Source organism: Parasteatoda tepidariorum, chromosome 1 (genome assembly GCF_982258835.1).
Source record: "Parasteatoda tepidariorum strain Cologne lab strain chromosome 1, Ptep-v5.0, whole genome shotgun sequence".
NCBI lineage: Eukaryota > Metazoa > Arthropoda > Arachnida > Araneae > Theridiidae > Parasteatoda > Parasteatoda tepidariorum.
In genome coordinates this window covers 112,427,182-112,442,355 of record NC_141755.1, presented here as the reverse complement: position 1 = coordinate 112,442,355, position 15,174 = coordinate 112,427,182, and the positions used below count along the sequence as shown (strand labels likewise).

At 31.2% G+C, this 15,174-nt stretch overlaps 1 protein-coding gene across 13 annotated transcripts in view; it reads left to right on the top strand.

Annotated features, from left to right (window-relative positions):
• RyR (Ryanodine receptor) overlaps nt 1-15,174 on the top strand; it is a 286,011-nt gene that overhangs the window by 261,986 nt on the left and 8,851 nt on the right. For all 13 annotated transcript variants that reach the window (XM_087150450.1, XM_087150444.1, XM_087150445.1 and 10 more), the window contains 7 exons: nt 2,018-2,135; nt 2,722-2,808; nt 2,895-3,146; nt 4,257-4,387; nt 6,097-6,139; nt 8,217-8,329; nt 13,429-13,489. In XM_087150450.1, coding sequence (XP_087006576.1) covers nt 2,018-2,135; nt 2,722-2,808; nt 2,895-3,146; nt 4,257-4,387; nt 6,097-6,139; nt 8,217-8,329; nt 13,429-13,489 — 805 coding nt within the window. The remainder of the gene's footprint in view (nt 1-2,017; nt 2,136-2,721; nt 2,809-2,894; nt 3,147-4,256; nt 4,388-6,096; nt 6,140-8,216; nt 8,330-13,428; nt 13,490-15,174) is intronic.

Below are 15,174 nucleotides of genomic sequence, written 5' to 3'. Positions count from 1 at the left end.
GAAATTCTAGCTAAAAGCCAGTCATTACCGATTTTTTTTTTTAAAAAAAATCTCGAATGAGATCAGAAAAATTAAGATTATTTCTTTCCTCTCTGTTGCGCAAGAAAGACTTCTTTTTAAAACAATTCTGTAGAAAAAAAATCATTTTTCGAAAAATTATACAGAAAGGAAAAATAAAAATTTCCCCTTTCTAATGAAACTTCTTTCTGCAAAAATTCTGCGACGATGTCGCCGTAATTCTGCCACGGGCCTAACATATAATAAAATATGTGTATGGATCAGAGTGTTGAGAACGTTTTTGGCGTTGAACTTTATGTGACAAATTAGAAATATGGCTTGAAGATGTGAATAATGACCAAATGAGTCCTACCTCAAATCACTATTTTTTGTATCGATTAGTTAATTATACAATTTTTTAAAATATTTTTTCTCTTTATTTAATATTTCGGAACATTAAAATCCATCACCATTTGTTTTTCAATAGAAAACTTTTAAGTTTTTACAACTCACGAAATAATTTGGAAATCCATTTTTTTCCCCAAATGACGATATTTAAGAATCTGTTATGAAGATGAAGTTTTGATGAAAGTACTGAGAAATCTGTTAAACGCGAATGATGAAAAGAAAGTCAATCATGCAATTTATTACGAATTATTTTTTTAATGGAAATAAGAGGTTTTAGTTTGAAAAACATTACTTTTTCTTTCGTCTGCTTTTGTGACATTATTGAGAGCCCCATTCAAAATATAATATTTAAATACGTATATAGCTCGTTCACCAGGAGTTGGCACTTGGCTCCGCCTTCATCACGTGATATGTGACGATACTATTTCGCTATTTTTGGAAGAAAGTTGTGAGCAATCTTGAACAAGGTTGCTATTTGACGATTGTATGGCAAAAATGTTTAATTCGCAAACTTTATCTGCATTTTTTTAACATTAAATATTTCATAAATTTGATGATATTTCGCTCCATTTTTTATGATATTTCTCCCTTTTGAGTAAATAGTTTGTCCTTTTTGAGATATTTTGCTGGAAAAACAACAATTTTTAAATTATAAATATATTTAATTAGCTAGAGAAACGAAAGGTACAATAGCGGATGATAAAGCGAAGTAAGTGACTGAAAAATAAGTCACTGTTTGTGTTTGGCGCGCACTAAAGGTTGTCTCAATTTCAAGCGCGGAGATGTTTCTATTCTTACTCCCGCGCTGGAATGAACTCCGCGTCCGAGGAGGGGGAGCCAAGTGCCAACTCCTGGTGAACAAATTATGCTTCCTATCGAATATTTCCCCACCCATGAATTGTGCAATTTCAAAAAATGCAAAAGAAAAAAAAAAAAAATTTAGTGTTTGCATAATTAAGTGTAACAAAGCGGCGCTCAACAGAGGTTAACACTGAAGAGCTCATTGTGCTTTCGCGTTAAGCGTTCGTTCATTTCTCATCAAGTTTATCTGTAGTTATAGGCACAAAATTTATAATTTTGTTTTTATTATTTATAAGCACTAAAGTGACAAGTTCTTTACAAAAAGTAAGGTTTTGAAAATCCCAACCACCTTCCATCTAAAACAATGATCTTAAAAACCTATATTTAATAACCGATATAATTTTTTTATTTCTTATAAATCATTCTCAAAAATATTTTAAACAATATCACTTGAAAAGTGGCCATAGGAATTACTAAATCGATATTAAGAAATTGCTTGTAAGTAGTCTGGGTAATTTTGTTTTCATCGAGAAATTGGATGTAAAAAAAAAAGATACTATGATTCCTTTCGCCCCCGTTAAAAGTCATAAAAAATATGTTAATGACTTGAATTAAATTTTAATAGGCAGTTCAATATGTTCATTTTATAACCATTCTAGCATTAAAAAAATTTAAAAAAAATTTTTTTTTTTTTAAATTTCAGATTATAACTTTTTTAGAAAAAAAAACCCTTTAATTTCTTTTCAAAAAAATTGTTATAATAATGCGATGACTTCGTAGCAGAAGAAAAAATAATTTTCTTTCATTTCAGAGCCGCAGCAGCAGCAGCACAAGCAGCCATGATTATGTTGCCACCAGAACCCATCAGACCAACGGAAACACCTGCAGTGGCTGCAATCAATTTTAAAGAATACGGAAGGAAACTTGTGGTAAGTGATCTCCCTTTTACATATAACTAAGCAACAAATCTCGTGCGCAGATAAAATTGGTGATCCAGGTAGCTAAAGAGTAGACACACTTGCTAGGCTACAATTTACAGCCAAAAAATACTTTTTTGTTACAAAATAAAACTTTACACGCAGAGAAAATAAAAACGTACTCTGGCTGAGCTGCAGGCAACTGCTAGTTTATAATAATTCAGTTTCAAAAAATAATCCCAATAACTTAAATTTTAATGAAGTTTTTACTTCATAGCTGCTTTTATAAATTATATAGAATGTAGATAGATAAATATCTTTGTATAAGGTCTATAATGTAAGTAAATAGGTACTATTAGTGTATGTTGATTATTCCATTCATGAAATGCCAAAATTAAAAGTCACAACCTGCTTATGAGATCCACTATCGTTGACCCCCATTTTCATTTCATCGACCCCCAATTTTTTTTCACTTAAAATGGACCCCTTACAGGTTGTCGTTGACCCCTGGGGGTCAATATAGACCACTTTGGGAATCACTGCCTTAGATTGAATGCCAAGTTTTTTTTTATTAAAAAACAATTATTTTTTTTTGCAGAGTTTCTTGGCTCGAAATTTCTACACTATGAAATACGCTGCTCTCGTCATGGCTTTTGCTATCAATTTCATCTTATTGTTCTACAAGGTAAGAAAAGTTAACTCATAAATTCCATCACCCAGTAGGTGCAAAATAAGTGTTCTTATAACCATCCTCTCATGTCATGATTACAGGTTACCATTCCTGGAGGAGATGAGGAGGAAGAGGGGGAGGAAGGAGAAGAGGATGATGATGATGATGATATCGTCTTGGGCAACGGTACTAACTTCGACGACAGTGCAATACTGGGAGATGAGGATGAAGATGTGGAAGAATGGGTTGTTATAGAAGAAAAAGTGTTCTATTTAGAGCCTGTCATTCGGCTGTTAGCAGTCACTCACTCCATTATTTCATTTTGCATGTTGATCGCCTATTATAATCTAAAAGTAAGACTTGTTTAGAATAACAAATAATATTTAAAAAAAATTTTAATTCCTACTTAGGTTAACAAAGAATATTTTTATTTTAGTTACTTCTTATTAAATAATTACAATTTAATTCTCCCCCATAAGACTAAAATGAATGAATGAATCATTATTTGTAAAAACTGTATTGGCATCCACTAATTGTAGGAGTCAAATAAAAAGAATTCTTTTATAACTCAAGAACCGTTTGTTCGTGAAAAAGGCGATTTCAGCTCCAATCTTAAAAATCTTTTCAAATAGTTCTTCACGAGGAACGCTTGAAAAACGAATTATTACCCTAGGTTTAGCGATGCAAATTCATTTGCAGGTGATTCTGTTTTCTCAGTTATTTGAAAGATGACATTAGTGGTGTTACAATTCTATTGAATCGTTGCAATGGAAGTGATTACGTGACCTGTGCGTTAAGCTTGAGTAAAAGAAAAATAGGTGGGATGCATGTGGAAGAAACATTAGTTATCTAAAACAAAGCCTTATAGTTAATGCATTTGAAATTTGTTTCTACAATTCTAAATAATACGAAATCAACGGACATTTAAATAAAATTTTAAAAAAAATAAAGTTGGTACCGAAACACTGCTTCTTAAATCTGGATTTTGCAGAATTTGCTCCTTGCAATAGCATTTTATTTTCGATACCGAATGATATCAAGTGATCGCTAACAGCGTAGGTTAATCTAAGAACGAAAAGGTCAGGGGTAACGAAAAATAATAAAATAAAATGGAATTATATTAACTTTTTTGTCAATGTTGAGCTGTGTTGATCCGTTGATTTTTATGCCACGTTCGAAGAACTAGTATAAAGAATGAATGTGTTATTTATTATTTTGATTATAATGGATATTTGAATTAAGAAGGAGTGTGTAACAATAACAGCTGATTATAGACGAGCTGTGAACTGAAACGGTTCTAAAATTGTTTTGGAATAAATCAGTACCCCCCCCCCCCACGTTGCAAAAGTAAAATGTTTCGTCTTTATCACTTTTCAGTATTGTGTTTGTTAATTAGTCAAAAAAATGGCCAATTGGCACTAAAATTTTGATTATACATTAGAGGCTATATTTTTTCATTGTAGGTGCCTCTGGCGATCTTCAAAAGAGAGAAAGAAATCGCGAGGGCTGTGGAAATCGATGGTCTTTACATATCCGAACAACCTGCCGAAGATGATTTAAAAGGACACTGGGATAAATTGGTCATCAGTACAAAGTATGTGTGGTCCTCTTTTAAACGATTCATGCACTACTATGAGAAACCTTGACAAATTAATAATATTGTTCACTCACCAGGAGTTGGGCTCCACTTCTTAGGACGTTAGTAATTGGATAAAACATCCCCACTCTTATAATTGAGACAACTCTTAATGCTCGCCAAACAGTGAATAGTACATAATCGTTCTGATCTGTTGACGTGATAGCTTCAATTTAAACACTTTTATGGTGCACAATATAATAAAGTTTTGACAGAGAAATTACACAGTTGCGTAGTTCCAACTTTCAGCTTTAGAATGCAAAAACTCATTTGGAAAAAGGTTTACTACCACGAGAATGGCTACTGTTGGCGCGTAGGTATCTCCCCTTGGTGAAAAACTTTTTACTCAACCCTATATAAATGACAGAAAACTCTTATGAATGGGTAAAGTTAAACACAAATCACAATAATAAACCTCCTAGAATAATCAGCCTGTTCACACTGCACCTCGTGCATAAGCGGAGGGATACACCGGAAGTTTTCTAAATTCCTTCCGATTTTAGGAAGCTTGTTATTGTTTACATCAAGTCTGCGTTCCAGGTTGTTATACCTTTCGTAACGCTAGCTAGTTAAATATATGTCAAGTTTAAAAAGGGCTGTTTTTAGAAAAATGAAAAATTTATGAAATACTAATAATGTTTATTAATAAAATAATTTCAACCAGGTCTTATATTATTATGTAAAAGATTTATTCACTTCATTGAAAAAATCTTAGCAATCATTTTCGTTTGTAATACGTATTATTATTGATGATTTATGTTATTTTTTATGACATTTTTACGTTGTCATATACTATTTAACACATCTTTAAGGCAGATTCTAAATTGTTTTAACATTCTTGCGTTCTACTATTTTCTTAAAATTTAATAATTTTGAGTCACTTTTATTTTGGATTTAGGCACATTATACCTACTAAATATATTGAAATAGTGTCATTAAATAGCCTCAATGTATTATTCACAAGTAAAGAAGTTTGTGATGCATAACAGCTAAAAAGCAAGTATTTATTCAAGTTTGCATTAAAGAATAATTTTATAAAATTGCATTGTATTTTAATGTTTTTGTTTGTTTAATGAAAAATAAAAGTTTATTCTGAAAAAAAAAAATGTTATTTGCGAGCATAAAAATATAGAATGAAAAATTCTCTAGTTAAAATGAATGACTAGTTTCATTTATTAATATCCCAAAAAAATAAATGAGAATTAATTATTTTTTTAAAATTTGCTTTTTTAAATTTATTTTTCCTAAAATTGTTTTGCAGTCAAATGTATTGGAATAGTAAATATGTAATGAAATTAAAAAGAAGTTCTTAAATAGCAGGTCACATAAAAAGAATCACGCGCATGTTGACTTTGCCTATAATATCGCTGAAAATAGTTTATAATCTTCAAACATTCAACCTAACTCTATCCAATTTATTAATTATTTAACATCGATATTTTTGTCATAAGATTGCCAACTGGCGACCTTTCTCGGGATTGTTCCTCAAAAGTTCCCCTCCTTCTAAAAATAGCGTACTATTATCGTCGGAAGAACCACGTGATAAAGGCGGAGTCAAGTGCCTACTCCTGGTGGACGAACAATATATTACTATGGCAAAACATTAATAGTATGACACATTATTCAAATATTGTAAAATTTTGATTCTTCAACCTTTTTATTTCCAGATCTTTTCCTGTGAACTATTGGGATAAATTCGTTAAAAAAAGGGTAGGTTAAATTTACTTTTTGGTTATTTAAGTGACAGACTAAAGAGCTATTGGCGTTGGTTTAAGGTTCACAGTTTTGTATCAGGTGTCTCCACACTAACAATGCGTTTAATTTCCCCTACATTACAATGAAAATGTGTTTAAAATATGTTTTAACGTGTAGAGATCAGAGCCTAACTGATGCAGGGGCATACAGGGCAGTTTCTCAGTGCCCCCACATCAGAGGGGGTGCCCAAATCGAATCGAAGGTTTATTTTAGGTTTTCTTCTTGAATTACCTTCTTTACAACAAAATATCAGTACAGTGTAAAATCCGTCAGTCTTGTGTTAGCTTCTTCATTAATCTATCGCAGGGGTTTCCAACTAACATGAGGCCGGGGGCCGCAATTAAAAACACCAGTCAAATGGCTGCCACAACTTTATCAAAATTTTATATAGGACTCTTTTATGTTTGAAGGAACGTTAAAAATTACTGGCAGATTTTTATAAAAGTTTTTTTAATACTAAAAAAAAAAAAAAAAAGACAGAATAACAAGCATTACAAATAATGCTTGTTATGTATCATTTTGAATCTTCTCTTAATCTGAAACTTAGTGACATGATTTTTTTTACTTTCAAATTCAATTCTGTGATAAATTAACATTTTTTCGACTTATTACGAATTATAGAATCAACTAAAAACTTCTCGAGCATCTGAAATAATTTTTTTTTCTTTTCCGCTCATGCGATATTCAATTCAAGGAATTTAGATAAAACATTATATTCGTTCCCTCTTTTATGTGCTTTAAAATTTACAAATGTAAATAATTTCATCCAAAATGAGTGGTTTCATAAAGCTAAATTGGAGAATCTCTGATACGCACATGCTAAATTATATTCACAAAATAAAAAAAGAAATAAAAAACAGAGAACAACATGCACGATTATTTTTGTATTTCAATAAATATTTTCTTGGAAGCAAAACCTGAGAAAAACATTTTTTTTTGCACCGTTGGTATGTTAAATTTCACAGATGACAAAAAAAATTAGTTTTTTTTTTTAGCTAGAAAAGTATTTTAAGCCCTTATAGATTTTTTACGAAAATTGTCCGCTATGAAAACTAATATATTTTAGTTCGCGGGCCACGAAAAAAGGCTACGAGGGCCGGATGCGGGCCGCCAGTTGGAAACCCCTGATCTATCGTGTGAACGCGAAAAAAAATCTATATTTCGTAAATGCATGGTTTTCAAATGCGGATTAGTCTAATTTTTCGCAATTTACGATGAAAAAATGTGGCTAATCAAAAGCCTTTTTTTTTACATATCGTAAAATGTGATATGTTTACAAAAATGCGGGCTTCTGATGGGCTTCATTGAGCCATCGTCATTGCGAAAATTTGGCTGAATTCCTCCCTAATGTCACCAAGGATTTAAATTTTTCGCAGCTATATGACAACAATCAGAAAACTGCATTCGGCATGATGGAAATAAAAATGTCAATAAAATCAATAAAATGGACAGAGCGATATATCCGTTGGAGGGAGGGGGGCATTTATAGGTATTTTAGGTTCCAGTCCATTTTCTTTTTATATATCTATAATGAGGTGAAAAATTTAAATACCTTCATAAAGTTCGGTTCTTCATGACCGAAATAGTGAAGCAGAGGAGCCCCGCAAAGAAGTGTTTGTTCTGGGTCCCAATGAGGCTAAGTCGGGCCATGGTAGAGACTGCCCCATTAAACATTAACGGAGTTTCCTTACATTCTTAAAATGAAGACAAAACTTTTCACATACTGAATCTAGTTAGTTGGATTCGATGTTTCAAACTTGAAGAAAGAGGACCATTTGGGTATATTCTAGCACCCGTCCGCGTTCACGTTTTTAAAATGTCACGATTCCTGCAAATTAGCATAAAAGAACGAGTGGGTATATGCTATATTTTTTATTTACTCGGTTTTTTTTTTAATGATCGATTATAAATTGTAGTTATATATATCCAATAGTTGAGAGATAAAGGTGTCGAAATGTTTTTTTTTTTTAATGTAACCACTATTTTGAATCATTTGATTGGGTATTAAAAGAACAGGTTATTTCAATAACAGGTTCGAGAGACGTACAGTGAGACGTATGATTTTGATTCCATCAGCAACCTCCTAGGAATGCAAAAAGGAAGCGCATTTTCTCAAGAAGATGAACCATCTGGCGTGTTTGGCATGTAAGATTTCTTTTTCTTTGTAATACTAATTTTAAAACCATCCTTATCCAGTTTATAAGTAGAAGAGTATCGGTTACTGCAGGGATGTCAAACTCGCGGCCCGAGATGGACATTTTTGCGGCCCAGTCAATATATCTTACGCAAAGTCAAAATAAAATAGAAATGTGAATTAGAAAGGAAATTAGCATGTAAAATTATAACATACTCTATTTATAAACTATACGGATCATTTTAAATTGTATACTAGAATATATAAAATTCTAATTGGCTTGCGGCACCTGCTCTTCCAGGGATACTGCATCGTATCAAAAATGCGCAGAAAAGAATTCAAATCTTAGAACAGAATTTGAAACAAGGTTTAAAGATTTTAATTCTTTGGAAGTCAAATTTTGTTTGTTTTCTTCGATTTTCTCGATAAATATAGACTCAGTACCCAGTTATATGCAAATGGAAGTGATTGAGATTCAGTGAGACTCATATTTGAAGGCAAAATTCATTGAAGTGGGTGTGCCTAAATTTTAAAAATATTTACCGACAAGGTTTGAAAATACTCGAAAATTCGGATATGAAATTATTTCCACGTTTGGAAGTACTTATCAGTGAGAGCCAATTATTTTCTGTTATGAATGGAAATAAATCTCCTGTCCGAAACCGTATTAATAACGCTCACGTTGGGTCAAATTTGAAAGTAGTCTCGGCCAATAAAATTTCTAACGACGTAGGTGAGATAGTAGCAGAGAGGAGATGTCAAGTATCAAACAATAATTTAACTTTATATATGTTTATTACAATGAACTGTTCAACATAAAAATATTTGTTTCTATGAACATTGATTTTTTTTTTTTTTTTGCGTCCCACTTGAAGCTAAAGTTAGGCATTGTTTATTTGAGCTTTTGAATTTGACACCCCAAGGTTACTAAGAGGGAAATGAATCAGAATTTGACTCATGATTCTGGGTTTCATATTTTGACGTGCGTAGACGTCATCAGCAGATTTTTCTACTCTTAGCATATTTGTATACTCACATTGGGAGTTTTTTTTTTTCTCCATAAAATTTATTTTTTGAAGCAGTTATTCTATTTATAAGGGTAAGGATTCTTAAAATCGATACTGAATGTTTTCAATTGCACGGCAGCGTGTAACTTTTCTATTATTCTTTTAATAGCATTATGATGATGGATCAAACATAGGGTCGAAAGAAACATTGGCAAAAGAAAAATATGAATGTCTTAAAAGAACTTTAATTTAAAGTACATAATAATAAGAAAAACACCCCAAAAGCAAAATATTTCACACTTTAATAATTATTTTTATTGTTATTTGAGAATAAGAAATGATTGATTATGGAAACCACATCCAAACATATTGTCTGGTCTGGAACCAGAATCTTTTACAGTTTTAACAAGAAAATGTTTCACTTTATTTTCTTGAAAACCATTAAACGAGTAGGAAATCAAGAACACATAAATTTCAACTTTATAAATATTTAAGGACATATCTTAAAGCAAATAAATCCCCTAAATATTATTCTAAATATACCACAATTCATTCAGTCTTATAATTCGAGGGAAAAGAAGAATATACAACGCCGTATGTCTAGAGACTATCATATATGGCAACGTTACTTTTAAAAAGTAACGAGTAAAAGTACAAGTATTTTTAAAAAAAGTAACGAGTAAAAAGTAAAAAGTTCTCAGTTTAAAAAGTAACGAGTAAAAAGTACAAGTAAAAGTACAAGTACTAAACAAAAAAAGTAACGATTTAAAAGTACATTTCGAGGAAATCGGAAATTCAAAGTAACCTAAAATTTTATTGAATAATTTTCTTATGTTCTTTAATGTTTTTGCAAAATTATTGTTATTTATTTAATTATTTTTAATTTTGAAAGTTATTGATATTAATTTATTTTTAAATTCGGAGGAATATTATATAATATAATTTCATAATATAATAGTATAATGTAATTTTAAAATCAAATATAATTTTATTGTCAAACTTTTTATGGATTTGCACGAAAAAAAAATTTTATCTATTGATTTTAATTTTTAGCCTATTATTTTTATTTATTTAAATTACCATTGATTTAAAATTGTTTTACTCATTAGAAACGCGTTTTAAAAGCACAAACATAAACAAAGCAAACACGGGGTTACGGATAGCGTTGTGATCTTTGGGCTAGTAAAAAATAATTGAACGTGCAGTATAAGTTGAAACAGAAGGTATTTAAACACGAAGTTAGCTGTGAATGAATATATATTGAACATTAATTTTATAAATTAAAAAAACATAAGAATTTTTTTTTTAAATTTTTTTTTTCTTCTTTTTTTTTTTAGAAAGCTTACCGAGTTTTAGAAAAAAGTAACGATTTCTTTCGATATTTCCGCTACAAATACTTGTACTTTTTCCCTAAAAAAGTAACGAAAGTACAAGTAAAAGTACTAAATTTAAAAAGTAACGAAGTACAAGTAAAAGTACGTACTTTTTACTTGTACCGGCGGTACAAGTAACGAAAGTAAAAGTACTGCCATATATGGAGACTATAAGACTGCTACGGCAAAGGAATTTTGACGCCTTTTAACTGAAAGAGAAACTGAGCATTTTAAACTTATTAATTAAATTTTAAAACTCATTTCTCAGATAATTTTACATTTCCCATAATAACTAAAAACAGCATAACACATAAGAAAATATGAAATAAATAAATAAAAAGGCAATTCCTAGTCAATGGCGACGACATTCTCTCTTTAATTAAATGAATTCGTCTAAATCATATTCGTTTCATTTTTAAAAACTTCCCTTACATTTTTTTTTTTTGGAAAAAAAAAAGGAAAAAAATTAACCTATTTTTTTTATTTCGTGAACAAATACAAGGAACTAAAACAAAACATAATACACAAGTTCTAAGTTGAAATTTTAATTTGTTTTTATGTGTAAAAAAACATTTAATTCCCCATCAGTTAACTATCCCAAATGATCTCGGGCAAATGAAAATAGTTAGTCTTTGTATGATAGTTCTTACAACAGGGGACAACACACAAAGTGATAAACCCTAGTGAAATGATTCTAAACCACTTTTGTGTGACTCCAAATTCTTAAAATGTGCCTCCAAGCATTAGAAATTATACAATAACAATTATAATGCTTTTTCTATTATGAGTAAAGTTTAAATTAAAAAAGAGTGTATATATAATATAAAAGTGTAACTTTTCTTTGACACACAATTTTAAAAAATGTTGAAATAAGTAGGAAATTGAACGACTATTAACATTATTAATTAACAAAGGAAAGCAAGCTAAATATTAACTTTCAAACTGAAATAAAAGCTAATCATTAAAGTAAGCTATGCAATTAATAAACAAATTAACAAAGGATAACTAAAAAATCAAATATATAAAAAAAAAATGAATGAAGGACAACTAACAAAAAAAATATGCTAACAATTAATAATTAGCAAAAAAACTAGTTAACTAGAAAGCACAAAAAATAACAGTTAATGTAAGAATATGAACAGTCAATAACTATGGAAAACAAGCTAACAATTAATAACTAGAAAATAATAAATAACTGTTACTAATAAAAAATGAGTCGAAAGAAAAAATGAATCCCTTAATAAACGTGCTTTTGTAGTATATATTTTATTTCACATTCAATTTATTATCGCAAACTATTTAACACGGGTAAGAAAATAACTTTTAATCTAAATTTTTTTCATTGTGTGCCGTCAAATTTCGAAATCGTTAAAAGTGTGCCGCAACAAAAAAAAAAAAGGTTGAGAATCACAGTGAAATGATACGCCATTTTTGTTTCTTCTTTTTTTTTTCTATGTTAATTCAGTAAGCATCGTATATGCAATCGCACAAAGTGTACAGCAAAACTCTCAAACAAAATTTGGCAAATTTCCAAACTATGTTTTGCTTGCTTTCAGCCGTGTAAAAACACGATAAAACAAAACAAACTGACAAATTCTGCCGAGTTTTTTCTGGATAATAAATATTTGCAATATGTACGCGAGTTAACTCAATACAATGGGTTTTCATATACACTCCATAACAAAAAAATCGACGCACCAAGAAGCAATCTTCCGATTGCTTTGAAATTTCGTATGCATGAATGTTTTGAACAGATATGCAAATGGGGGGATATGCTGGGGACATATAGTCCTTAGCGACGAATCCCGCTTCCAACTTTGTCCTGACGATCATCGAAGACGCCTTTGGAGACGCAGATCCTGCCTTCACTATTGCACGCCACACCGGCCCTCAACAAGGCATTATGGTCTGGGGTGCCATTTCCTTTAACAGCCGGACCCCTTTGGCCGTCATTAGAGGTACACTTACTGCACAGCGGTACGTCGACGACATCCTAAGACCTGTTTTGCTACCGTTCCTTTTGCAGCACCCTGGGCTGGTGTTTCAGCAGGACAATGCCAGACTACATACGGCACGTGTTGTTATGAACTGTCTGCAAGCTTGTCAAACTCCTCCTTGGCCTACCAGATCACCAGATCTCTCTCCCATCGAGCATGCCTGGGATATGATGGGAAGGCGACTGCATCTGGCACGGAATGTTGATGACAATTGGATCGAATTTGGCAGGAAATACCGCAAGAGACCGTCCGGGAGCTTTATCGGTCTATACCACGCCGTGTGGCAGCTGGTATCCAGGCTAGAGGCGGGTCAACACCTTATTGAACTTGTTACTGTAACTCTGCAATAAATTATTCAATCGTTCTGAAATTTTAATCATTTACTATTCTGTACATTGTCTTCCTATCCACCAATTTTCGTTTCAATCGGACAACTCCTTCTTGGTGCGTCGATTTTTTTGTTATAGAGTGTACTTCCTATTTGTATTTATTTTTTAACATATTGTATTACAATATTAACCAATTAATACACAAACGTAATGCAAACTGGTTTCAGCGGCGTAAAAACAATATAGATGTCTAGTATCACTTGATGATTAAGATTTTACATAGAATCTTCTTATAGTGCGTCTAATAAATTATTTAGAGACTGTATATTTAGTTTTGTTATGCATTTGAATGAAATGTTATTCACACTAATAAAGAGAATGAAATGTTTTTTTTTTTTTTGCAGGATAATGAGCATGGACTGGAAGTATCAGATTTGGAAAGCAGGCGTCACCATCACAGATAACGTGAGATTCTCTCTAAATGTGTTCTTTTAATCCTTCTTCTTAAGTTCAAGCTATGAGATTGTATTTCATTCAATAAATAAATATTTAGTTTTTACTTTAATGATCATTTTAACAATGATTTCTTTCATTTTTAGAAAGGCTAGTTCCATTTAAATGACTTTGTAATGAAACGTGGTTTTTAAAAAGTTTCATTTTTAAAATTCGACTTCTAGTCATCTGATTTCGCACAAATATTCTATTTTGCTATGTAATATTACATTCCTTAATAGGGTGTAAAAAAATTTTTTTTTTCCTTATCGTTCAACATTTTTTCGACCCTTTTCAAATAAAACAATAAAGAATAATAAATACTTTCAAAAAAGTTATTTTTTACATTGGATAAATGAATTTGATAATTGTGTGCGAAATAAAAGAAAAAGTTCTCGAGATCCGACTATATACGTAAAAAGTAAAATTAACATAGAGGACGCCTTACCACGGGAGAAATGTTTCGTGGCAAATTCTTTTTCACTTCCATGGCTAATTTAAAAGTGAGTTATTAGAAAGTTAATTTAAAAGTGAGTGAAAATTGAAAAGGAAGTTCAAATACCGAAATTAAAATTTTAAAATATCGCAATAAAAATACATTATGATACGAAAACTTCTGATTACGCAATGGATAAGCTCTCTTCCAATAATTTCTTTGCATTTCGTTAATTTGAATTTAGTTTTTCATTGATTGAAGCTTCGTGGCTTACTCTAAATTTGTCTGAACGCATTCTTTTATTTCTTTTATAATTTAAATTAATGTTGCACTGTTGGAAATTTCTAAAAAAAAAGGTTAAATAACAATTTATTGAATGGTTATTTTACCCTATTTAATCAAATCAGTAAAATAACCATAAATAAATGGTAACCAAACTGTTTGAGAAAAAGTGTTTATGAACTGCTTTCACCTAATACGGTTAAAGAACTAGAATTTTATCGCACCACCTAATGAAGCTACCTAGTTCTTTGCAACTGAGTACATATCATAGCCGAGCGAGCTTATTTGAAGTCCTAGTGTTGAGACCACACTATTTCTTTCATTCCCTTCAACACATGAATAATTTCCAGTGTCCAGCACTCTCCAATGCCCATTACCTAACGAAAAGCCGAGGTTATATGTATAGTTAAATAATTTTTTTTTTTTACGTTTTTGAAAAATGCTAGTTGTTAAAAAATCCGTATAGTTTTGTATTCATGATTTTATAACAATACTTTTTGTAAGTGGTTTCAAAACTATAAAGGAAACAAATGTTCTTTACCGTAAAGTTTACGGTTAATCGGATGAACATGCAGCTGCCAGTTATTTTGCTACCATTTTAGAATGAAAATCTTAACAGTGTGGAGATGAAAGAGAATTTGCGATTAAAAGTTTTTCCCAAGGTATTGGGTCCTCTAAAGGAGTTGTCAGGCTTTGGGAACGCCCTCCTGACCAAACTAATGGTACCCTATTTCCCAGATTGTTTCTACCTCCTACATTTTGGGGGTCAGAAATCCGTTGATAGCGAAAAGTTCGTTTTTGTGTCTGATTTTGTAACTTAAAATATCGTCTGCACTAACTAATTAGCATATTTGCGGCTGCTCCCTCCCATACTTTAGGAGTCAGAAATCTGAATCTGTCGGGACAAACGTATGTTTATTCAAAGAAGGTTTGTTTTGTC